This window comes from Salvelinus namaycush, chromosome 2 (assembly GCF_016432855.1).
Source record: "Salvelinus namaycush isolate Seneca chromosome 2, SaNama_1.0, whole genome shotgun sequence".
In the NCBI taxonomy this organism is placed as follows: domain Eukaryota; kingdom Metazoa; phylum Chordata; class Actinopteri; order Salmoniformes; family Salmonidae; genus Salvelinus; species Salvelinus namaycush.
The window spans coordinates 27,786,400-27,811,820 of NC_052308.1; the positions used below are offsets into that span (position 1 = coordinate 27,786,400).

The 25,421-nt window shown below is 41.8% G+C and overlaps 1 protein-coding gene across 1 annotated transcript in view; it reads left to right on the top strand.

The window, feature by feature from the left end:
• Window positions 1-6,410: 6,410 nt before the first annotated feature.
• The window catches only part of LOC120020922 (cyclin-dependent kinase 18-like), a 124,936-nt gene continuing 105,925 nt past the window's right edge, over window positions 6,411-25,421 (top strand). The window contains exons 1-3 of the mRNA XM_038964562.1: window positions 6,411-6,507; window positions 14,632-14,651; window positions 17,197-17,304. Of these exons, the coding sequence (XP_038820490.1) occupies window positions 6,411-6,507; window positions 14,632-14,651; window positions 17,197-17,304 (225 nt within the window). The remainder of the gene's footprint in view (window positions 6,508-14,631; window positions 14,652-17,196; window positions 17,305-25,421) is intronic.

The window sequence follows — 25,421 nt, forward strand, 5'->3', positions numbered from 1 at the left end:
GACACGCACCTCAAGGCTAGTGCGGGGAGCAGCAACAGGGCGTACAGGGCTCTGGAGACGCACAGGAGGCTTGGTGCGGACAGACGGGCGAGTAAGCACGGGGAGTTGGCGCAGGTTTCCTACCTGACTTTGCCACACTCCCCGAGAGCCCCCCCCCCCCCCCCCCCCCAAGAATTTTTTGGGGCTGCCTCTCTGACTTCCAGCCGCGCTTCCGTGCTGCCTCCTCATACCACCGCCTCTCGGCTTTAGCTGCCTCCAGCTCTTCACGAGGGCGGCGATATTCTCCAGATTGTGCCCAGGGTCCTCCGTCGTCCAGAATTTCCTCCCAAGTCCATGAGTCCTGCGATCGCTGCCTTTTACCACGCTGCTTGGTCCTTTGTAGGTGGGTGATTCTGTCACGATCGTTGTATGGTGGAAGAGAGGAGGACCAAGGCGCAGCGTGATAACAATACATTCTACGTTTAATGAAACGAAACGAAGAACACTTGACAAACTAACAAAACAACAAACGAACGAACGTGACGCTATAAACAAATAGTGCTGACACAAACACTACACATAGACAATCACCCACAAACTACCTAATGAATATGGCTGCCTAAATATGGTTCCCAATCAGAGACAACGATAGACAGCTGTCTCTAATTGAGAACCAATCTAGGCAACCATAGACATACATACACCTAGACTAGACACTGCCCCATAAACATACAAAACCCCTAGACAATACAAAACACATACATCCCCCATGTCACACCCTGACCTAACTAAAATAATAAAGAAAACAAAGATAACTAAGGCCAGGGCGTGACACTCACACACACGCACATACACATAGAGGCAAAACGAGATGCCTGAGATGAATGTACTTTAAATACAAATTCCTATTCTCACTCTGCAATACTCTATATTATATTCAATATTCACCAAACCATACCCATATCCCATACCATTAGTTCTGAGAACTAATTCCCATATCAATTCCCTATAAACCCAACCCCATATCTAGTCTACGAACCTTATCCCGTATCCACATCGATTACAACTAAGCCCTGCCTCAGTCCATTAACCCAAAGAAGTTAACTTCTTTGGGCTGCAAGCCCGAAGCCGGGCACAATATGACAACAGCCACTTCAAGTGCAGGGCGCGAAATTCAAAATATATTTTTTTGAAATATTTAACTTTCACACATTAAGTCCAATACAGCATATGAAAGATAAACATCTTGTGAATCCAGCCAACATGTCCGATTTTTAAAATGTTTTACAGCGAAAACACCACATATATTTATGTTAGCTCACCACCAAATACAAAAAAGGACAGACATTTTTCACAGCACAGGTAGCATGCACAAAGCCAACCTAACTAACCAAGAACCAACCAAACTAACCAAGAAACAACTTCATCAGATGACAGTCTTATAACATGTTATACAATAAATCTATGTTTTGTTCGAAAAATGTGCATATTTGAGGTATAAATCAGTTTTACATTGCAGCTACCATCACAGCTACCGTCACAAATAGGACCGAAGCAGCCAGAGTAATTACAGACACCAACGTCAAATACCTAAATACTTATCATAAAACATTTCTGAAAAATCGATGGTGTATAGCAAATTAAAGACAAACATCTTGTGAATCCAGCCAATATTTCCGATTTTTTAAGTGTTTTACAGCGAAAACACAATATAGCATTATATTAGCTTACTACAATAGCCTACCACACTACCGCATTCATTCATCAAGGCACGTTAGCGATAGCAATAGGCACGTTAGCGATAGCGAATAAACCAGCAAAAGATATATAATTTTTGACTAACCTTGATAAGCTTCATCAGATGACAGTCCTATAACATCAGGTTATACATACACTTATGTTTTGTTCGAAAATGTGCATATTTAGAGCTGAAATCAGTGGTTATACATTGTGCTAACGTAGCATCTTTTTCCCAGAATGTGCGGATATTTTTATGGCACTCAACTATTCTGACCAAATAACTATACATAAACGTTACTAAAAAATACATGTTGTATAGGAAATGATAGATACACTAGTTCTTAATGCAATCGCCGTGTTAGAATTCTAAAAATAACTTCATTACGACATCCAGCTTAGGTATAGCGAGAGAGTACCCAAAATCTGGGCGCAAACGACTATTTCACATGTTCGACAGATATATGAAATAGCATCATAAAATGGGTCCTACTTTTGATGATCTTTCATCAGAATGTTGTACAAGGGGTCCTTTGTCGGGAACAATCGTTGTTTGGATTTAGAATGTCCTCTTCTCCAGTCAATTAGCACGGAAAGCTAGCAAAGTGGCGCGAAGCTCTCCTTCCTGAACAAAGGCACACAACGCAACACGCCTAACGTCCCGAAAAAATTTCAATAATCTAATAAAACTATATTGAAAAAACATACTTTACGATGATATTGTCACATGTATCAAATAAAATCAAAGCCGGAGATATTAGTCGTCTATAACGACAGCTTATCAGAAGGCAAAACCAGGTCCCTTCACGCGCTCTCCAGAAAACAGGAAACTGGTGACACGTCATGCCGAGAGCTTTTATTCGACCCCAGATCAAGTTATACACTCCATTTCTTCTCTCACTGCCTGTCGACATCTAGTGGAAGACGTATGAAGTGCATGTATTCTAATAAATATCAAGGACATTTATAGGCAGGCCCTAGAACAGAGCATCGATTTCAGATTTTCCACTTCCTGTCAGGAAGTTTGCTGCAAAATGAGTTCTGTTTTACTCACAGATATAATTCAAACGGGTTTAGAAACTAGAGAGTGTTTTCTATCCAATAGTAATAATAATATGCATATTGTACGAGCAAGAATTGAGTACGAGGCCGTTTGAAATGGGCACCTTTTATCCGGCTACTCAATACTGCCCCTGCAGCCCAAACAGGTTAACCAAATGACACAGTCTTACCGAACCAAACAGCCCAATAGCTATTTAGTGTGTCAGACAGTTCAGGCTAGAGAGGGGGATCTGGAGACCTGGAGACCTGGGGATCTGGAGACCTGGGGATCTGAAGATTTGGAGACCTGGGGATCTGGAGACATGGAGATCTGGAGACCTGGGGATCTGGAGACATGGAGACCTGGGGATCTGGAGACCTGGAGACCTGGGGATCTGAAGATTTGGAGACCTGGGGATCTGGAGACATGGAGATCTGGAGACCTGGGGATCTGGAGACCTGGGGATCTGGAGACCTGGGGATCTGGAGACCTGGGGATCTGGAGACCTGGAGACCTGGGGATCTGAAGATCTGGAGACATGGGGATCTGGAGACATGGAGACCTGGGGATCTGGAGACCTTGAGACCTGGGGATCTGAAGATTTGGAGACCTGGGGATCTGGAGACATGGAGACCTGGGGATCTGGAGACCTGGAGACATGGAGATCTGGAGACCTGGGGATCTGAAGATTTGGAGACCTGGGGATCTGGAGACCTGGAGACCTGGGGATCTGGAGACCTGGGGATCTGGAGACCTGGAGACCTGGGGATTTGGAGACCTGGGGATCTGGAGACATGGAGACCTGGGGATCTGGAGACCTGGAGACCTGGGGATCTGAAGATTTGGAGACCTGGGGATCTGGAGACATGGAGATCTGGAGACCTGGAGACCTGGAGATCTGGAGACCTGGAGACCTGGGGATCTGAAGATTTGGAGACCTGGGGATCTGGAGACATGGAGACCTGGGGATCTGGAGACCTGGAGACATGGAGATCTGGAGACCTGGGGATCTGAAGATTTGGAGACCTGGGGATCTGGAGACCTGGAGACCTGGGGATCTGGAGACCTGGGGATCTGGAGACCTGGAGATCTGGAGACCTGGAGATCTGGAGACCTGGGGATCTGAAGATTTGGAGACCTGGGGATCTGGAGACCTGGAGACCTGGGGATCTGGAGACCTGGGGATCTGGAGACCTGGAGACCTGGGGATCTGGAGACCTGGGGATCTGGAGACCTGGAGATCTGGAGACCTGGGGATCTGAAGATTTGGAGACCTGGGGATCTGGAGACCTGAAGACCTGGGGATCTGGAGACCTGGGGATCTGAAGACCTGGAGACCTGGGGATCTGGAGACCTGGAGACCTGGTGATCTGGAGACCTTGGGATCTGGAGATCTGGAGAACTGGGCAACTGTTAAACACTGTGGATGAACGGGGGCTAATTGGACAGCAGGGAAAATAACAGTCCCTCTGGAAAAGTGGAACGAATTACATTTTTACATTTTCTATTCTCTATTACTCTCCTCTTCTCCTCCTTCCCCTCTCCTCTCCTCTTTTCCTCTGTCAAGTGTTGGTATTCTCCTCCCAAAGAGCAGAGAGGAGAACAGGGACGCAAGGACGCATGTCGTAGAGAATACTAAACACTCTGAGGGTTCTTAGACACAAAGGCCTGTACACACACACACAAACAAACAGACGCACATACACACACACGTACACTTACACACGTGTACACACGTGTACACACACACACAAACGCACACACGCACGCACACCCGCACGCACGCACACACATACACACACTGTTGGGTATTAGAGTACCCCTGGCGGGGGCTGAATAGAATGTGTTTGTATCGGCTGCTCAAACACTAAGGATTATGGGGGATACGAGGGGAATGCTAAAACCAGGAGGGAGGGCAACGACCTTGGCAGTGGGGAGGAGAGGGTAGGAGGAGGGGAGAGGAGGGGGAGGAGGAGGGAAGTTGAGAAAGGAGGAGGGAAGTTGAGAAAGGGGGAGTGAAAAGGATTGGAGAAGCAAGCAGTGGCACAATATAAAGCATTTTAAGGCACACACGCAGCTGCTCGCGCCAACAACACACACACACACCTACAATACACACACCTACACACCTAAGCACACACACAGGGCCACTCAGCTCAGAGAAGTCAGCTCAGACAGATCCAGCTCAGCTCCTGAGCTCCATCACTGTCAGATATTCATTTAGAATGGAAAATTAAGTGTTCATGCAACAATTGTTAGTTCATCGTATTGTATTGAATCGAACTGAATCACATCGATTCGTTCCACTAATCAAATCAAATCGCACCGGATCATTTCAAACTAAAAGTATCATTCCTGTATCGTATCGGAGCCCATGTATCTACACTCTTAGAAAAAAGTGCTATCTGCTATCTGGAACCTAAAAGGGTTCTTCGGCTGTTCCCATATGAGAACCCTTTGAAGAACCATTGTAGGTTCCAGGTAGAACACTTTTGGTTCCAAGTAGAACCATGTTGGGTTCCATGTAGAACCCTTTGCACAGAAGGTTCTACCTGGAACCAAAAAGTGCTTTACCTGGAACCAAAAAGGGTTCTCCTTTGCCGACAGCTGAAGAACCCTTTTGGAACTTTTTTGAAGAGGGTAGGTGCTTATCAAATCATGCTTGTAAAGAGATGCACATTCCTAGAATATATCCTATACTTCTACAAGCGGCAGGAGAAAATAAAAATGCAATTTTCATTTGGGTCCTGTAATAGGGTGGTATGTGGGAACATGCTGGGGCTGTGTGTTAATGTATGTGTGTTAATGTGTGTGTGGTGATGCGTCTAGCAGGGTAATAACCTCAGATTGGATCGTCAGATCATTTCTACAAGTGTTACAGCGAGCAGAGAGGAAATCAGGGAGGGAGGGGGGAAGCGGAGGTTGAGGGGGAAGCGGCGTTTGAGGGGGGAGCGGAGGTTGAGGGGGAAGCGGAGGTTGAGGGGGAAGCGGAGTTTGAGGGGGGAGCGGAGGTTGAGGGGGGAAGCGGAGATTGAGCGGGGAGCGGAGGTTGAAGCGGAGGTTAAAGCGGAGGTTGAGGGGGAAGCGGAGGTTGAGGGGGAAGCGCAGATTGAGCGGGGAGCGGAGGTTGAAGCGGAGGTTGAGGGGGGAGCGGAGGTTGAGGGGGAAGCGCAGATTGAGCGGGGAGCGGAGGTTGAGGGGGGAGTGGAGGTTGAGCGGGGAGCGGAGGTTGAGCGGGGAGTGGAGGTTGAGGGGGGAGCAGAGGTTGAGGGGGGAGCGGAGGTTTAGGGGGGAAGCGGAGGTTGAGGGGGAAGCGGAGGTTGAGGGGGGAGCGGAGGTTGAGGGGGGAGCGGAGGTTGAAGCGGAGGTTGAGGGGGGAAGCGCAGATTGAGCGGGGAGCGGAGGTTGAGGGGGGAGTGGAGGTTGAGGGGGGAGCGGAGGTTGAGCGGGGAGTGGAGGTTGAGGGGGGAGCGGAGGTTTAGGGGGAAGCGGAGGTTGAGGGGGAAGCGGAGGTTGAGGGGGAAGCGGAGGTTGAGGGGGGAAGCGGAGGTTGAGGGGGGAGCGGAGGTTGAGGGGGGAGCGGAGGTTGAGGGGGAAGCGGGGGTTGAGGGGGGAGCAGAGGTTGAGGGGGCTACATCTCAGCTCATCAGTCATGGAGACAGGGGATAGGAAGACAGGTAAGAAGGGACAGAGAAAGGGAGCGGGGAAGGAGAGGGGTGAGCGGAAAGGAGGAGGGGTGAATGAGGAAGGTAAGAAAGCATAGAGAAAGAGAGTGGGGAAGGGATGGGAGGAAAGGAAAGGAGAAGGTATAGAGAGTAGGCGATGGTGCTGTATTCCAAGCTCGTGTTGAATCTTCCCAGATAGGCTTACGAGGCTTGGTTAGATGAGGCTCTATGTGCAGTATGTCTTTTGTTTCTTGTATACGTGTTTTTCCTTGGTGTTTGTGTTTGTGTGCATGTGTGTTCCCTTTGGGCATAGCCGCGGGAAGTAGGGGTGCTGAAAAATATAAATAAATCAAATATAATATAATAATGGACCTTTACTAGTATTGGCGGACCGTTATAGACGTCTGTAACGCAGGCCTAAAGAAATGTCAGCATCTCTGCATTGGCAAGAAAGGTAGTTATATAATTAAGAACAGTATCTTTCAGGATTCCATAGTTGTAATTGTAGGTTGTTGTTGTTGCCCTGTCCCTTTCTCTGTGATTGTCATTCTAATAGAATCCAGAAAGAAGAAAACCCTGTCCTAAAACATTTACATCAAAAGGTGCAACGTTATGGGCAAAGACACAAAACATCCACATCAAATTAATTATTTTTCTTGATCAAATAACATGGAAAACAACCACTTGTGTGCAGTATTAATTTACCATCCTTACAAACCACGTAATGTAAATATACACTACTGTATTGTACATAGGCTGGTCATCTACAGTTGAAGTCGGAAGTTTACATACAATTAGGGTGGAGTCATTAAAACTCGTTTTTCAACCACTCCACAAATTTCTTGTTAACAAACTATAGTTTTGGCAAGACGGTTAGGAAATCTACTTTGTGCATGACACAACTAATATTTTCAACAATTGTTTACAGACAAATTATTTAACTTATAAATCACTGTATCACAATTCCAGTGTGTCAGAAGTTTACATACACCAAGTTGACTGTGCCTTAAAACAGCTTGGAAAAGTCCATAAAATGATGTCATGGCTTTAGAAGCTTCTGATAGGCTAATTGACATAATTTGAGTCAGTTGGAGGTGTACCTGTGGATGTATTTCAAGGCCTACCTTCAAACTCAGTGCCTCTTTGCTTGACGTAATGGGGAAGTCAACCAAGACCTCAGAAAAAAAATTGTAGACCTCCACAAGTCTGGTTCATCCTTGGGAGCAATTTCCAAATGCCTGAAGGTGCCACGTTCATCTGTACAAACAATAGTACGCAAGTATAAACACCATGGGACCATGCAGCCATCATACCACTCAGGAAGGAAACACGTTATGTCTCCTAGAGATGAACGTACTTTGGTGCGAAAAGTGCAAATAAATCCCAGAACAACAGCAAAGGACCTTGTGAGGATGCTGGAGGAAACAGGTACAAAAGTATCTATATCCACAGTAAAACGAGTCCTATATTGACATAACCTGAAAGGCCGCTCAGCAAGGAAGAAGCCACTGCTCCAAACCCGCCATAAAAAAGCCCGACTACGGTTTACAACTGCATATGGGGACAAAGAACGTACTTTTTGGGGAAATATCCTCTGGTCTGATGAAACAAAAATAGAACTGTTTGGCCATAATGACCATCGTTATGTTTGGAGGAAAAAGGCGGAGGCTTGCAAGCCGAAGAACACCATCCCAACCGTGAAGCACAGGGGTGGCAGCATCATGTTGTGGGGGTGCTTTGCTGCAGGAGGGACTGGTGCACTTCACGAAATAGATGGCATCATGAAAAAGGAAAAGTATGTGGATATATTGAGGCAACATCTCAAGACATCAGTCAGGAAGTTAAAGCTTGGTCACACATGGGTCTTCCAAATGGACAATGACCCCAAGCATACTTCCAAAGTTGTGGCAAAATGGCTTAAGGACAACAAAGTCAAGGTATTGGAGTGGCCATCACAAAGCCCTGACCTAAATCCTATAGATAATTTGTGGGCAGAACTGTAAAAGCATGTGCGAGCAAGGAGGCCTACAATCCTGACTCAGTTACACCAGCTCTGTCAGGAGGAATGGGACAAAATTCACCCAACTTATTGTGGGAAGCTTGTGGAAGGCTACCCGAAACGTTTGACCCAAGTTAAACAATTTAAAGGCAATGCTAACAAATACTAATTAAGTGTATGTAAACTTCTGACCCACTGGGAATGTGATGAAAGAAATTAAAGCTGAAATAAATCATTCTCTCTACTATTATTCTGACATTTCACATTCTTAAAATAGTGGTGATCCTAACTGACCTAAGACAGGGAATTTTTACTAGGATTAAATGTCAGGAATTGTGAAAAACTTAGTTTAAATGTATTTGGCTAAGGTGTATGTAAACTTCTGACTTCAACTGTAATTATGAAAGTCAAGATTCAAATGCTGGTAAAAACTCAAATACGTTGCTAAAATATTTTTCACAAAAGTAGTGCACCTAGCCTACTAGTCCTGTATTAGCAAACCAATATAGACAACGTGCATTTTTTTCTGCAGCAGCCCCACCCCTAAACTACTTCCCGCAGCTATGCCTTTGGGTGTGTGTTCCCTTGGTGTGTGTGTGTCAGGCTGATGCTAAGGTGAGGTGATGGGTCAGTCTATATCACACAGGGACCGCCCTCCCCCAGCTTCCCTCCAATTCCCCCCACCCCCCTCCCCTCCGAGGGCTGTTAAGGTCATGTTGTCCCTGTGGCATTAACATCATCCCCAAATGCCACTGACCGCCAACTCAAGGAAAACAGCCAGGTTGTTACCGTGGAGACAAGCTAAACCAAACGTCAGTATGTCTAATATCCAGTGCATCAGGTGTGACTGGACTGGTTAACACCGGAGAGACACAAACATCCATTTGGATGACAAACATTGGATAGATGTGTTGGGCAGTAATGGCACTGGAGAATATAGGTTCCCTTAATTGGGAACTGAGGTAGAGCACACACAGACACAGATACAAAATAAGATTGTACCCCCATATACTCACTCATACACACAAACATACACTGTTGGCGACCAGGGAACACAAAGCAGAAAGACTTTCTCTCTCTCTCTCTCTCTCTCTCTCTCTCTCTCTCTCTCTCTCTCTCTCTCTCTCTCTCTCTCTCTCTCTCTCTCTCTCTCTCTCTCTCTCTCTCTCTCTCTCTCTCTCTCTCTCTCTCTCTCTCTCTCTCTCTCTCTCTCTCTCTCTCTCTCTCAGTGGACAGTTAACAGGTAGTTAGAGTGGATATTTCTCTTGCAACCATATGGCAAACACAACCATATGCCAAACAAAACCACATGGCAAACACAACCATATGGCAAACACAACCATATGGCAAACAAAACCATATGGCAAACAAAACCATATGGCAAACACAACCATATGGCAAACAAAACCATATAGCAAACACAACCATATGGCAAACACAACCATATGGCAAACAAAACCATATGGCAAACAAAACCATATGGCAAACACAACCATATGGCAAACACAACCATATGACAAACAAAACCATATGGCAAACACAACCATATGGCAAACACAACCATATGGCAAACAAAACCATACGGCAAACAAAACGATACGGCAAACACAACCATATGGCAAACACAACCATATGGCAAACACAACCATATGGCAAACACAACCATATGGCAAACACAACCATATGGCAAACACAACCATATGGCAAACAAAACCATACGGCAAACAAAACGATACGGCAAACACAACCATATGGCAAACACAACCATATGGCAAACACAACCATATGGCAAACACAACCATATGGCAAACACAACCATATGGCAAACACGACCATATGGCAAACACAACCATATGGCAAACACAACCATATGGCAAACACAACCATATGGCAAACAAAACCATATGGCAAACAAAACCATATGTCAAACACAACCATATGGCAAACACAACCATATGGCAAACACAACCATATGGCAAACACAACCATATGGCAAACACAACCATATGGCAAACAAAACCACATGGCAGACAAAACCATATGGCAAACACAACCATATGGCAAACAAAACCATATGGCAAACAAAACCATATGGCAAACACAACCATATGGCAAACACAACCATATGACAAACAAAACCATATGGCAAACAAAACCATATGGCAAACACGACCATATGTTAAACACGACCATATGGCAAACACAACCATATGGCAAACACAACCATACGGCAAACAAAACCATACGGCAAACACAACCATATGGCAAACACAACCATATGGCTAACAAAACCATATGGCAAACAAAACCATATGGCAAACACAACCATATGGCAAACACAACCATATGGCAAACAAAACCATATGGCAAACAAAACCATATGTCAAACACAACCATATGGCAAACGCAACCATATGGCAAACAAAACCATATGGCAAACAAAACCATATGGCAAACAAAACCACATGGCAAACACAACCATATGGCAAACACAACCATATGGCAAACAAAACCATACGGCAAACAACACCATATGGCAAACACAACCATATGGCAAACACAACCATATGGCAAACAACACCATATGGCAAACAAAACCATATGGCAAACACTAACATATGGCAAACACAACCATATGGCAAACACAACCATATAACAAACACAACCATATGGCAAACAAAACCATATGGCAAACACGACCATATGGCAAACACGACCATATGGCAAACACGACCATATGGCAAACACAACCATATGGCAAACAAAACCACATGGCAAACAAAACCATATGGCAAACAAAACCATATGGCAAACAAAACCATATGGCAAACACAACCATATGGTAAACAAAACCATACGGCAAACAAAACCATATGTCAAACACAGCCATATGGCAAACAGAACCATATGGCAAACACAACCATATGGCAAACACAACCATATGGTAAACAAAACCATATGGTAAACAAAACCATATGGCAAACAAAACCATATGGCAAACAAAGCATGTGGAAAACATAAGCATATGGCAAACACAACCATATGGCAAACACAACCATATGGCAAACAAAGCATGTGGATAACATAAGCATATGCACATACTCTCCTTCTCTCTTTCCAGCCTCTACAAAAGGTTACTGTTAATTAACCTTTTGTAGAGTACGTTCCCTCCGACATTCAAACAAACAGTGAGGGTTTGAGATTTTTTTCATGAAAGTAACTCAAAGTAGTATAACACATTACTTTCCATGCAAAGTAATAGTGTTAAGTAAAGTGTTACTTTGCGATATGTAACAAGTAATATGTAATAGATTTCAAATAACTTATTCCAACACTGGTGCTAATACATTGTGACAGCCTCTCCTCTCCTCGCTAACACTGACACGCTGCTGGTTAGTGGCTAATTAAGATGCATGAGTCACCTCTCTTCTTCTGCTCCTCTCCTCTACTCCTCTTCTCACCCTCTTATCAACTCTCATCCTTCCCCCTCTCTTCTACTGTCTTCCTTAGTCTCATCTCTCCGCTTTCCTCTCCTCCTACACTCTTAGGAAAAAAAGGTGCTATCTAGAAACTAAAAGGGTTCTTTGGCTGTCCCCATAGGAGAACCCTTTGAAGAACCCTTTTTGGTTCCAAGTAGAACCTTTTTGGTTCCAGGTAGAACCCTTTTGGGTTCCAAGTAGAACCGTTTCCACTGAGGGTTCTACATTGAGCCCAAAATGGTTCAACCTGGAACCAAACAGGGTTCTCCTATGGTGACAGCCCAAGAACCCTTTTGGAACACTTTTTTCTAAGAGTGTATAGCCCATTCCCTCCTGTCCTCACTAGTCTGTTTCATGCTACACATGAATGGTGCTGTCTAGGGTGTAATTGGCACAAGTGAATGGTTTTGCAGCCAGGAAAAGCATCTAATTCAGGGATGACACACAAGAGAGCTCAATTGTACCCACGCCACACAGAAACATTTCAGAGTAGGCAAGCACTTTGAGTTACACCATCCAGGTTCCACGCAGTTAGTATAACACACACACAATGTTTCATAATTGAACATTATGAAACATTGAAGATACCAGGCCTGGTCTTCATAGCAGATTTTGAAAAGGCGTTTGATAAAGTACAACTAGAATTTATATATAAATGCCTTGATTACTTTAATTTTGGTGAATCTCTTATACACTGGGTTAAAGTTATGTACAGCAACCCCAGATGTAAAATAGTAAATAATGGTTATTTCTCAGAAAGTATTGAGCTTTAAAGAGGAAAAAACAAGGCTGTCCGTTGTCTCCATATCTATTTATTATGGCCATTGAAATGCTAGCTATTAAAATTAGATCCAACAAGAACATCAAGGGGTTAGAAATCCATGGGATAAAAACTAAAGTGTCAATGTATGCCGATGGCTAGTTTTTTCTTAAATCTGCAATCTGGATCCCTGCACAGTCTCATTGAAGATCTTTATCACTTTTCTAGCCTCTCTGGATTAAAACCTAATTATGACAAGTGCACAATATTACATATTGGCTTGTTTAAAAATACTGTGTTTACACTACCTTGTAGTTTACCAATATAATGGACGGATGTTGAAGAAGACATACTTGGTATTCACATCTCAAAAAATATAAAGGATCTTACCACAATTCATTTCAATAGAAAGTTAGCAAAAATAGATATAATTCTGCAAACATGAGGAGGTAAATACTTTCCTATTTATGGAAAATCACATTGATTAACTCGTTGGTCCTATCACAGTTTACTTCCTTACTAATGGCACTGCCTACTCCAGATCACTAGTTTTTAAATCATATGAGCAAAAAATATATAATTTTATTTGGAATGCTAAGCCAGACAAAATTTAAACCTGCCTATTTATATAATGACTATCAGTTTGGGAAGCTAAAATTATTAAATATTAAAGCTTTAAACCTCTCACTAAAAGCTGCATAAGTTATACTTAAACCCCAAATGGTTCTCCAGTAGATTATTAAGAAAGGCTCATCCTTTGTTCAAAAATTGCCTTTTTGCCTTTATACAGATTACAACTTCTCATTTCCGACAAATTGAAAATGAAATTTTGTTTAAAGTATCGCCTTCTTAAACAAGCCATTCAAAGCTGGTTACAATTTCAGTTTTATCCTCCAGAAAAGATAGAACAATTATTACAACAAATGTTATGGTTAAACTCAAATATAGTTTTTGTGCTCCACACAAAATGTCATCACATTCTGCCCAGTTTGTCTGTGTCATAGCCTGGGTGAGGGGCTTGGGTGGGCAAGCCCATTGCAAACACCAGCACATACAGTACACACACACAATATGGGCATAGAGGAATGTATCACCCCATGTTCCTGCTCTGTTTCCCCTTCCACTCTTACTCTGTTCCCCCTTTCTTTTTCTATCTTCTCTTCTAGTTTTCTAAACACGTCTTATACCTTCTTCTTTATCTGGCTACATTTACCTAATTTCTCTATGTTCATGAAGACAGAAAGGCAGGCCACCACTGATAAATGCATAACAGATCAGGGGTTGGAAACAGAAAACCGGAAAATAACTCAATATTATGCCTAGATTAAAACAACTATAGCTTGCCTGCTCCATAGCAAGCTGCTCTATCCGTATGGATTGGTGAAGTAATTTAATGTCGATCAGAGGTTTTAAAAGGAACAGAAAGGAACGATATAAACCAGTACTTTTTTGGGGTTCGAACCGGTTCATAACTTTATTTCGCATCGTCGGAACTGTGGAACGGAACAAGAAAAAAAATGAATCATTTTGGTTCCAACGCCTGCAACCGATTGCTCGGCACGTCTCCATCTCTATCTCACTCGCACACACCTCCTCCCCGTTAGCATTCTTCCTGCACCTGTATGGATTTGTCTCTTTATCGTTGTTCCTGTATAACGGAATAGGAATGAGCATGGAACAGTCTGTCCTTATCTCTCCCTCTGTCCATTCTAATCAATTCAATTCAACTGCATTCAGTTCAATTCAAATCTGTTAAAAAAACTTTATTGGTATAAAAAGTAAGGGAACTTATAGTACGTCGCCAAACAAATTATGCCATTAACAACAACAACAAACAATATCATTACAGTAAACAATAGCAATAACAATCATATGAAAAAGAGTAGTCACCAAATACAAGATAAAGTATACATATTCACAAAACAGTACACACAATCTCTTATTGTGTTGCTCTCTTTCTCCTCTTTCAGATATCCAGACAGCACAGACAGTTCAGATTAGAGTTGTATTACTATTATCACACACTGCCATCTCGTCCTTACAGGCCACCGTACAAACCAGACATGACTACTCCATAAATACATGACCATAAAATCTAATAGGTAATGACATTTCAGTTTTCCACTGAATACAGGAGTTCAATATAAGTCTGATTGCATTGTACTGTAGAAATAAACAGTATCATGCAGTTCTGTCTGGGAGGTACACTGTGCTGTCCCACAGTTAACTGTGGTGATATGAACACAAGCCCAATAAATGCATGATATAAACCAGGGAAGGCCAACTACAGTCCTCCGGGCCTGACTGGTGTCACACTTTTGCGCCAGCCTCAGCTGACTCCAATAATCAACTAATCATAGTCTTCAGTTTAGAATGCAATAACTTTCATCAGGTGTGTTAGCTATAGGGCTGGGGGGAAAGTGTGAAACCAGTCAGAGCCCTGAGGACTGGAGTTGCACAACCATGAACTCAGTATTTATTTACAATAACATAACCAGGCTATGACATTAACATAAATTCACTTCTGTTAATATTTTAACAAAATAATTGAAAGGTGATCCCTGTATATGCAATTTTATCATCAACATCAATCAACCAATCAATTACACATAAAAAGTGTTGAGTGATAAGTCACTAGTGCTGATTCCCTCTGCTTGTGTCATCATACTGTTCCATAAAGAGTGATATAAAATGAGGAATAGCTCCACTTGGCTGGTAGGTATCATGGGCAGGCTGTGGAGGGTAATGAGTTTTTGATGACCTTGTTTTAGACGGGAGTCTGGGGAGGAGGAGAGAGGGGTGTGAAGGTGTGTCTCAGAGCTCTTCTCCTTTTCTCTAGCTTGTACCATGGAAGTATATCCAGCCTTGGGCTGTGCCTGTGAGAGTACTGTCTGGAACAGATACTTTTTGTCAAGGGATATGTCCATACTGCCCTACAAAGCCAAAATACAATAACTACGAATTTGGTCTAAAATCTTAGATCTGTTGTAATGATCAGGTTTATGTATGGGATAAACGCCAACATTTTGTACATTAACTTTGAAATAGTAGATGACACAGCGGGACGAGACGGAGCCAAGTCCATTTGCGTAGTACATTTTTCCAACGGAGGTGTTTATCCTGCTTATACCACAGTTGCCAAAGTAAACAATTTGAAAGCACACATTTACCGGTCAAAATGTTATTTTTTAAGTCGATATTTTCATTTTTATAAGCGAATTCAAACTTCCTCATCTTTTGGTTACTAGAGTTCGATAATAGTTTGATAATTACGGATGCGACCCAGTCGTTCTTTATGTACATGGCAACGTCTTATCCCTTACTTGCTGCTAGTTAGCCAACTAGCTATGGCTACAGAGTCACAACCACTGCAGCCAGAATATCAGCAAAGTTTATTGCATTACGTTTGTTTAAGATGTTTATCCCACTTATACCACAATTGCCAAAGAAAACAATACTAAGCACATATTTACCGGTAGAAATAAAATCATTTAGTTGACATTTTCATTTATATAAGCAAATTCATACTTTCTCATCTTTTGGTTGCTATAGACACGACCCAGTCGCTCATTCGATTAGTTATAACGTTATATATATGGGCGCAACCCAGCACAACCCCTGTTTTCTATTGACATTCATTTGGATACATCCATAACAATGAGCTGATAATGCCCGATTTTGCATGGCATAGCTAGAAAAGTTTGCCTTCTCGTCAGGACACTTGTCAACACTCACTGTTAATTACGAGGAGATCCTATTGCATATCAAACACCAGGCTAGAAGCTAAATATATCGTTTATTGCTAGCAAACCATGTTCACCACTCTCCACATTAGGTCATCAGATGCTCCAAAAAATATGTTTCTGCAAAAACAAATCAATGCTTGCTAGCTAGCTAGTTACATAAATTCCTTGTTGGACTTGCGTTTACAATGTATGCAATGTCAGTTTGTGTGGTTGTTGGTTTAGCTTTCTGTAACTTGTAGCAAGTACAGTCTGCATGTGTAGGCGTATAATGCATCATGATTGCAAGGTGTCCCGATATCTTTTTCAACTGTCCCATTATCTGGTTTTAATGTCCATTCTAGAATGCCCTTCTAGCCAATCAGAAACAAGTATTCAACAATGCTGTGGTATAATATCTGATTGATGTGGTATTAATTTTCCTGACACAAGAACAAGCCAGTTTATCAGAATATACCATGCAGTATCAGAAATTGCTGTCTGTCTGGACAGAAAAATACTATGAAGTTAGATTTCACCGTAAAACAATTACGTAGTTATTGCGCTTTGCCTTTGACTGCATAGTTCTCCCACAAATTACAACATAAATCAGTACAATTTAACATTGTTCGTTCATAGATCACGTCACAGGTGTTTTCAATATAAATCATTTTCCAATATAATCTTAATTTGTAATACATGCAGAAACTAGGCAATGATGCTCTACTCAATGATCATACTTCCAAGTATACCATTTTAAGTGTAAAACGGATTTCCGCTGTTTCCTGCCACCATGTCTTCTATCTTCTCCAGCAGCTCCAGAACATGAGTTCCATCATCCCTGCCAAGGTTTTTGAAGACATGATAACTGTTCTCACACTTTTCAACAAGCCACTGAAGGGCCTCCCCTTCACACTCAATGTACTGCTCAATGGTTGCATCTCCCAACCACTCTCCATTAGTGAACAGCACTATACTGTTGTTCACTCCAAACTGTCTTGCCGAGAAGTTACATGTGCTCCTCTACTGCCATTCTTTCTTCCTCAGTGAACGTATAGTCCATCTTCAGGACCAGGAGGAAAGCATGGGTTCCTGGGAACACAGTGACACAGTGCACACTATTTCCTGTTTATCCAACTCTTGCACAGGAGCTTTCTTCAGAAATTCCCTCCACCAGGCTGGTGTGTCGACCACAGTGACCTGTCTCCCCGCCACTCTTCTATGTCTCTTTACACACTGAACAGTCAATGGTGGGAATGGATCACACCTTGTGCCAAAGATGGTGTCTCCTGCTGAAGTCTTCCCAGCTTCTCTGTACAACAGTAGCACAATCCTGAACTCTAAGAGTTGAGGGGAATCACATAAAGAGAGAACAACATAATGGTATATTTAATATATTATCATATAAAGATGATACTGTATTTGCCACAAAGTCTGCTTTAGCATGGACAGAGGCATTGAGGGCTTCCACCATTTAGGTTCGGGATTCATTTCAAGGCACATTATAGCGCAGTGCACTGTAATACTTTTAAACATTACATACACCAAAAATACAACAAAGTTTCTATATTGTTTTATATTGGTATATATAAATATTGTTTTGAATATCCATGTAGACATATTTCACGCCCTGACCTTAGAGATCCTTTTTATGTCTCTATTTTGGTTTGGTCAGGGCGTGAGTTGGGGTGGGCATTCTATGTTCTGTGTTCTATGTTTTGTATTTCTTTGTTGGTTGGCCGGGTGTGGTTCTCAATCAGAGGCAGCTGTCTATCGTTGTCTCTGATTGAGAACCATACTTAGGTAGCTCTTGCCCACCTGTGTTTTGTGGGTAGTTGTTTTCTGTGTTGTGTTGTTGCACCAGACAGAACTGTTTCATTTCGTTCACTCTCTTTGTTGTTTCAGTGTTCAGGTTATTTTATTAAATTACAATGAACACTTACCCTGCTGCGTTTTGGTCCCCTTCTTTCCAGGACGATCGTTACAACATAACTAAGGTAGTACACAAGGAATTTCTCAGTGCCTAGAACACATTGTATGTTCACCTGTGGTCCTGCCACATTAGATGTATTTTTTAATTATTTTATTTTTATATTGTGTCTCAACCCTCCTGCTGTGTTCTGGTCAAATTGGACCGATTTACACGTTTTCTCTCTGAAAAATGTAGTTCATTTAATCTGATTGTCATAAGGTTCCATGACTTAGTCCACACAGGGCATCTGAACACACAAAATGCATTTTGATAATTTGCATTACATTTTGGGTGTTTAATTTAACTTTTGTATACCTCTGGTGTTCCCAGTCAAAAATGACCGGTCATTAGAAATGAATAGGTCAAATCAAATCAAATGTTATTTGTCACATGTGCTGAATACAACAAGTGTAGACTTTACCGTGAAATGCTTCCTTACAAGCCCTTAACCAACAGTGCAGTTCAAGAAGACAAAATTTACCAAGTAGACTAAAATAAAAAGTTATAATAAAAAGTAACACAATAAGAATAACAATATGCAGGGGGCACTGGTACCGAGTCAGTGTGCGAGGGTTCAGGCTAGTTGAGGGTGGGGGTCAATGTAAATTGTCCGGTGGCGATTTTATGAATTGTTCAGCAGTCTTATGGCTTGGGGGTAGAAGCTGTTGAGGAGCCTTTTGGTGAGACTACAGTACAATTAGTGTATAAAATTGAGTTCAGGCACATGCCCATTCATCAGATGGACACACTTCCTCTCCCAGACCCCCACATGCATGTGTGTTTGAGCAGACACACACACACACACACACACACACACACACACACACACACACACACACACACACACACACCTCACACCTCTTCTTGGCTTCCATGGCAACCCCCACAGAACCTTTCCCCAATAGAATATTTCCACCACGAGAATCACACCTGTTGGCATTCTCACAAACAATCGCAACATTGTTTCAATAATATATAGAACTTTTCTCACAGCTCTGATGTATAAAGCTTTTTTGAGGCCTTGCTCACAATTCATTCTGTGGCAAAACAATGACCAAACGATATACTGTATGTGAGGCTCTTGATCATATCTTTGATCATGACAGTGGTGAGGAGGAGAGGCAAGGACACTGACAGTGGAGATGCATTAGAGGAAGTGCCAGAAGTTGAAGACAACACAGAATATGATCCAGACCAAGAGACAACTGACTGGGAACAATCCAGTGATGAGGAAGAGGGTCCTGCTGAGGTTGTTGTTACATTCTGGTCAAAGAATGGGAACTTGCCCTGGTCTTCATCCCCACCTGAGAGGAGAGGTCGGCTGTCAGCTGAAAATGTTATCAGGATGACCCCAGGGCCAACGCGATACACCATATCCCGGGTTAATGACATAAAATCCTGCCACTATTTAAACATTTGAAATGGTTTCAAAACAAATGTCCTTGTTAAACTTTGACACAAAGTAGTCTGTGATAAATAGCACAATATGTTTCATCTGTGTATTTGTTATAGTCAAAAACAAGTTGTATGAGTTCAGGTCAATGAGGCCTACAGGCCATAACTAGCAAATAGAAGTTGAAAATGTTTAATGTTCACAAGAACTTAAGTTGATAAAAAGATCTAACACAATATTAGGTGATAATATATGTATTATTATGGATTTATAATCAGCTATAATGGGGCGCTCATTTTGGACCGGGAACACAGAATTAATTAACATGAAACGAACACAACAGGAGGGGTAAGTACCTATCTAACTTTGCAAATTTTGCCCTTGGTGCCGTAATTGCAAAGTGTAAAGCCATGGGTGGCCTACATTCTCAATGTTTTACTAAACTGTTTGATTCATTGGTGCTACGTATCATTACTTATGCTGCAGCAGTATGGGAGCACAGAATGTATTATTGTGTTAATTCTGTTTTTAACCGTGCCTGCAGATTTTATCTTGGAGTTGATACATTTATGCCAAAACGATATGGGCTGGAAAACTCTTTTGGCATAACCAATGGCTATGTATTTTTTATAATTGACAGAGATTATGCGGCATGCCAAATGAACATTTATGTAAGCTCGTATTTTTATGGGCTAGTGATGTTGCAATTGCAACAACAACAAAAAGATACCATGTCAGTCTTTTATTTTTGCTCCATTTATATCACTCACCTCACTGACAGTGTTTTCAAGAAATGACCCAAATGTTTTCGAATCAGCACTTTCAATAAGTGAAGAACTTCAGTGGCAACTGATAAACAAACACGAAAGTAACAAACTACACACATACTGCTTTTTTAACCTTTCTAGGATGAGTGTGCCGCTAGCGGCACTCCCCCCCCCCCCCCACTGAAAAACCAGTGCCGCGAAATTCAAAAAAAATATTTTTTTAAAATATTTAACTTTCACACATTAAAGTCCAATACAGCTAATGAAAGACACAGATCTTGTGAATCCAGTCAACATGTCCGATTTTTAAAATGTTTTACAGGGAAGACACAATATGTAAAGATGTACATCTATTACCTAAAAACACATTAGCATAATCCACCATCTTTTATTTGTCCACCAACACCAGTAGCCATCACCAATTCGGCTAAACTAAGATATTTATAGCCCCTAACCAACAAAAAAACTCATTAGATGACAGTCTGATAACATATTTATGGTATGGGATAGGTTTTGTTAGAAAAAAGTGCATATTTCAGGTAGATGGCATAGGTTACAATTGCACCCACCGTCACAAATGGAATAGAAAAACTACTTAGAGCAACGTGTTTACCTACTTACTAATCATCAAACATTTCGTAAAAATACACAGCATACACGAATCGAAAGACACAGATCCTGTGAATACAGACAATATTTCAGATTTTCTAAGTGTCTTACAGCGAAAACACAATAAATCGTTATATTAGCATAGCACATACCACATAGCAGCCCAGCATTGATTCTAGCCAAAGTGAGCGATAAAAGTCAACATCGCCAAAAGATATTAATTTTTTCACTAACCTTCTCAGAATTCTTCCGATGACACTCCTGTAACATCACATTACAACATGCATATACAGTTTGATCGCAAATGTTTATATTTAGCCACCAAAATCATGGTTATACAATGTGAAATTTAGCTCAGCTGGTCAGAAAATTTCCTTGCGCCACTTAGACAGTGATCTACTCTTATACATAAATACTCATAAACGTGACTAAAAAATATAGGGTGGACAGGGATTGATAGACAATTTAATTCTTAATACAATTGCGTTATTACATTTTTTAATTTATCCTTACTTTTCAATACAGTTTGCGCCAAGCGAAGCTACGTCAAAAAACATGGCGTCCTAAGCCACTAAAATGTTTCGACAGAAACACGATTTATCATAATAAAAATGTCCTACCTTGAGCTGTTCTTCCATCAGTATCTTGGGCAAAGGATCCTTTCTTGGGAGAAATCGTCTTTTGGTGGAAAGCTGTCCTCTTGCCATGTGGAAATGCCAACGGCGTTCGGGATGAACTGAAAAGCGTGCCCAACTATTCACATCGTTGCAAAAATAAATGTCCCAAAATCGCACTAAACGGATATAAATTGCTATAAAACGCTTTAAATTAACTACCTTATGATGTTTTTAACTCCCATAACGAGTAGAAACATGACCCGAGTAATATTACCCCCTTCACTAATGCTTGGAAAAGGTGCGGGCCGGTGTCCTCTAGGCGCATGACGCAGCTCCAAAAGAATGACTAGCTTCAGGGTTTTTTCATTTGTAGGGCCTGTGAACGCGCAATCGACCCCATTGGAATCGTCATCACGTAAAGGCATCCAGGGGAAGACGTAAGAAGTGTCCGTATAGTCATAGCAAAATCAGTGCCCTTTTAACTGACTTCAGAACAGTGGCCAACATTTCTGAAATCTGAATCCATGTCAGGGAAATTGCTGTAGAATGGGCTCTGTTCCACTTAGAGACAAAATTTCAACTCCTATAGAAACTATAGACTGTTTTCTATCCAATAATAATAATAATATGCATATTGTACGATCAAGGATTTTGTGGGAAGCCGTTTAAAAAAAGTACCCAATTAGCATAAATAGCCTAAACAGCGCCCTCATCCCCAACAGGTTAAAGCACTTTTGGGACAGAATCATATGTACGTACAGTTTTATCTAATCAATATTGACGCTTATTTGCACATTTTAGATGTGGAGTGGCCCCTCTCGTTATTGAGATTGGTCGATACACAAACACTCCCCTAGATAAACGTTTCTGTTATTTTTTATGCCTACCACATTGCATTGATTTTAATTTGAGACTAAATCGAGGCCTTTCAATGACCTGAGGATTTTTCTCTCTTCCTTCACCTTTTCCATTCTCTTCCTCATCTTTTCTGTCTTCTTTACAACTTCTCTACCCTAGAAAATGTTTCCCATCTTTGTCTGCCACCACGTTGTCTATTTTCCACAGAAGCTCTGGGACCCGTTGAAAGTTGAAGACGTGATACCTGTTTCCACATTTCTCAACCAGTCACTGGAGGGCCTCCCCTTCACTCATAAGTACTCCTCGATGCCTGCCTTTCCCAGACATTCTCCATTGATGAACAGCACTATAGTGTGACTCCAGACGTTATCACTGAGAAGCTCAAGGTGATCCTCCACTGCTCTTCTACATTCCTCTGTAAATGAGTGGAATGCCTTCATGACCAGGAGGATAGCATGGGGTCCTGGAGGACACAAAGATGCACTCGCTTTTATCTGCTTTTTAACCAGCACAGGAGTTTTTTCTTCAGGACAGGAATTCCACCAGCCTGGCGTGTTATCCACTGTGACCTTCCACCCTTTTACCTTCCCTTGTATCTTCACAGACAGAGTAGCTCTCTACGGGAAATAAATATTTCCATTTTAATCTGGCCAGGATGGTGTTCCTTACTGCATTCTTTCCACTGAACCTGCACCCCAGCAGCACAATCCTTATGTGACGGAGAAGAGGACGATCTAAAATGGAGAGGGAAGGAGAGTCAAAAAGAAAAGGACATGGATTAGCTGTCTTGTGTCAGGCCTAGTAAATGGATTGATCGACTCCAAATCAAAATCAACTTAGCTTTTATTAAAGTAGACTCTGGGATCTGGGTCATTTCAATTCTTGATGTTTACCCATTAGGCACTTACCCATTGTCACGCTGGATAACGCCAACACATGCTAGTGTCAGAGAAGTTTGAAAGTCAAAAGATGCAATAAGCAATTCCATTACTTACCATAACGCCTGCAAGTGCGAGGAAGATTCAGACAGAAGGCAATGGCATGTTCTTATAGAAGTAATCGCTATTTGAGTCCATTGTGATTCTGTCTGTCTGGCTCTGGCACACACTCACCTGCACGGATGTAGCGCAATAAAAGGTAAGCGTCTATTGATTCATGAAAACAACAAAAATGTGAACGAACAATGTATGGCTTCAAAATATGTTTAAAACTATCAGGTGGATCTCTGGATGTCAGTCCTTGCATCGAGAGCTCACTCTATAAAATTGAGAGGGGTTGTTTGTAAAGTGCGAGAGGCTGTCTTGACATGCTTTAGCTGGTCTCGCACTAGATAGGAATACTGACACATGCTGCTTATATTATGGGTTCAATCCCATAATGCAATGGATATGATTGGAACATGACACTATACACACACGTACACATGGATTTTGTGTTGTAGATATGTAGTAGTAGTAGTAGAGTAGGGGCCTGAGTGCACACACTTAATGTGTTGTGAAATCTGTTGTGAATGTTTTGTAATGTTTTTAAAATAGTATAACTGCCTTAATTTTGCTGGACCACAGGAAGAGTAGCTGCTGCCTTGGCAGGAACTAATGGGGATCCATAATAAATACAAAATACTTGTTACAGTTAGTCTTGAAAACTCGACCCTAGGCAACATTGACTAGGGTCTGGTTTCAATGGCAGACTCTTTTGATATAGAGGAACTATGTCATTGCTTACATCACTACCTTATCCTCTTGAATAAAATACATAACAGTAGCTAGCAAGATGGAGATCAGGGAGGTTATTTTCGCAAGTGGCTAGTGTGCAACAACTACCTTCACTAAAACCACTGCCAAGGTTTTGCCTGCAAACGGTGGTTTTGATTCAAGACGTTGTGGCATGTCTACCTCGCGATTTCTCAGAAGAACACCTAACATAGAATTTGTTATCTTCTTTATTGAAGTTGCCAAAAGTCACTGTTGCCTAGGGTCGGGTTTTCAAGACTGTGTGACCGTCAGAGACGTAGTCAAAAACCGAAGTACGCATGCTGAATAATGTATTTATGTGAAAATGTCACTTATTTGATAAAACCGTTCAAATGCACCTGAAATTCAATTTTAACTAATCGTTTATGTATGGTTAATAAAATATGTTGCATTTAATTGCAATGCAACAAAAAAAACACCTTAGTGTGGTATTTTGCTGAGAGGGAAGGGTGCTCTGTACTGGCTCTCCAACACCACTTCCAGCAACAATTGATCTCCCATCCAGAGACCGACCCTGCTTCAGCTTCAGAGACTTTAGCTTCAGAGACAAACAGCAGTGGGACGCAGGGTGCTATGCTGCTGGAATGTGTGCCAGAACTTGCAACTGCAAAAAAAAGTCAGCATTGATGGATAATAATAATAATAATATATATATATATATATCTTTTTTTAAATATGAGCAAAAGCAAAGGCCTGGGTAATGTAACCAAAGATGGTGAAAATTGCACTTATAATGAACTTGCTAATGCTTATAACATGAACCCTTATGTATCATTATGCAACTTTTTTTTAGTTGCAGAACTTTTTCAATAGTTGCAGAATTGAACAATAGTTATTCTCACTTTCGGGTGTGAAGATGCATGCATTGTTGATCAGTCCCAGGAACATAAATGTTTGGTTTTCAGACCAATTGTAAACTCCCATGATATGTCTTGCCCCACATTTGAAACCCTGATGATGCATTGGAGCAATTATTTATCCTGGTAATTAAAGGGATAGTGCGAGATTTGGGCGATTAAGGCCATTTTGTACTTACCCAAAGTCTGAGGAACTCATGGATACCATTTT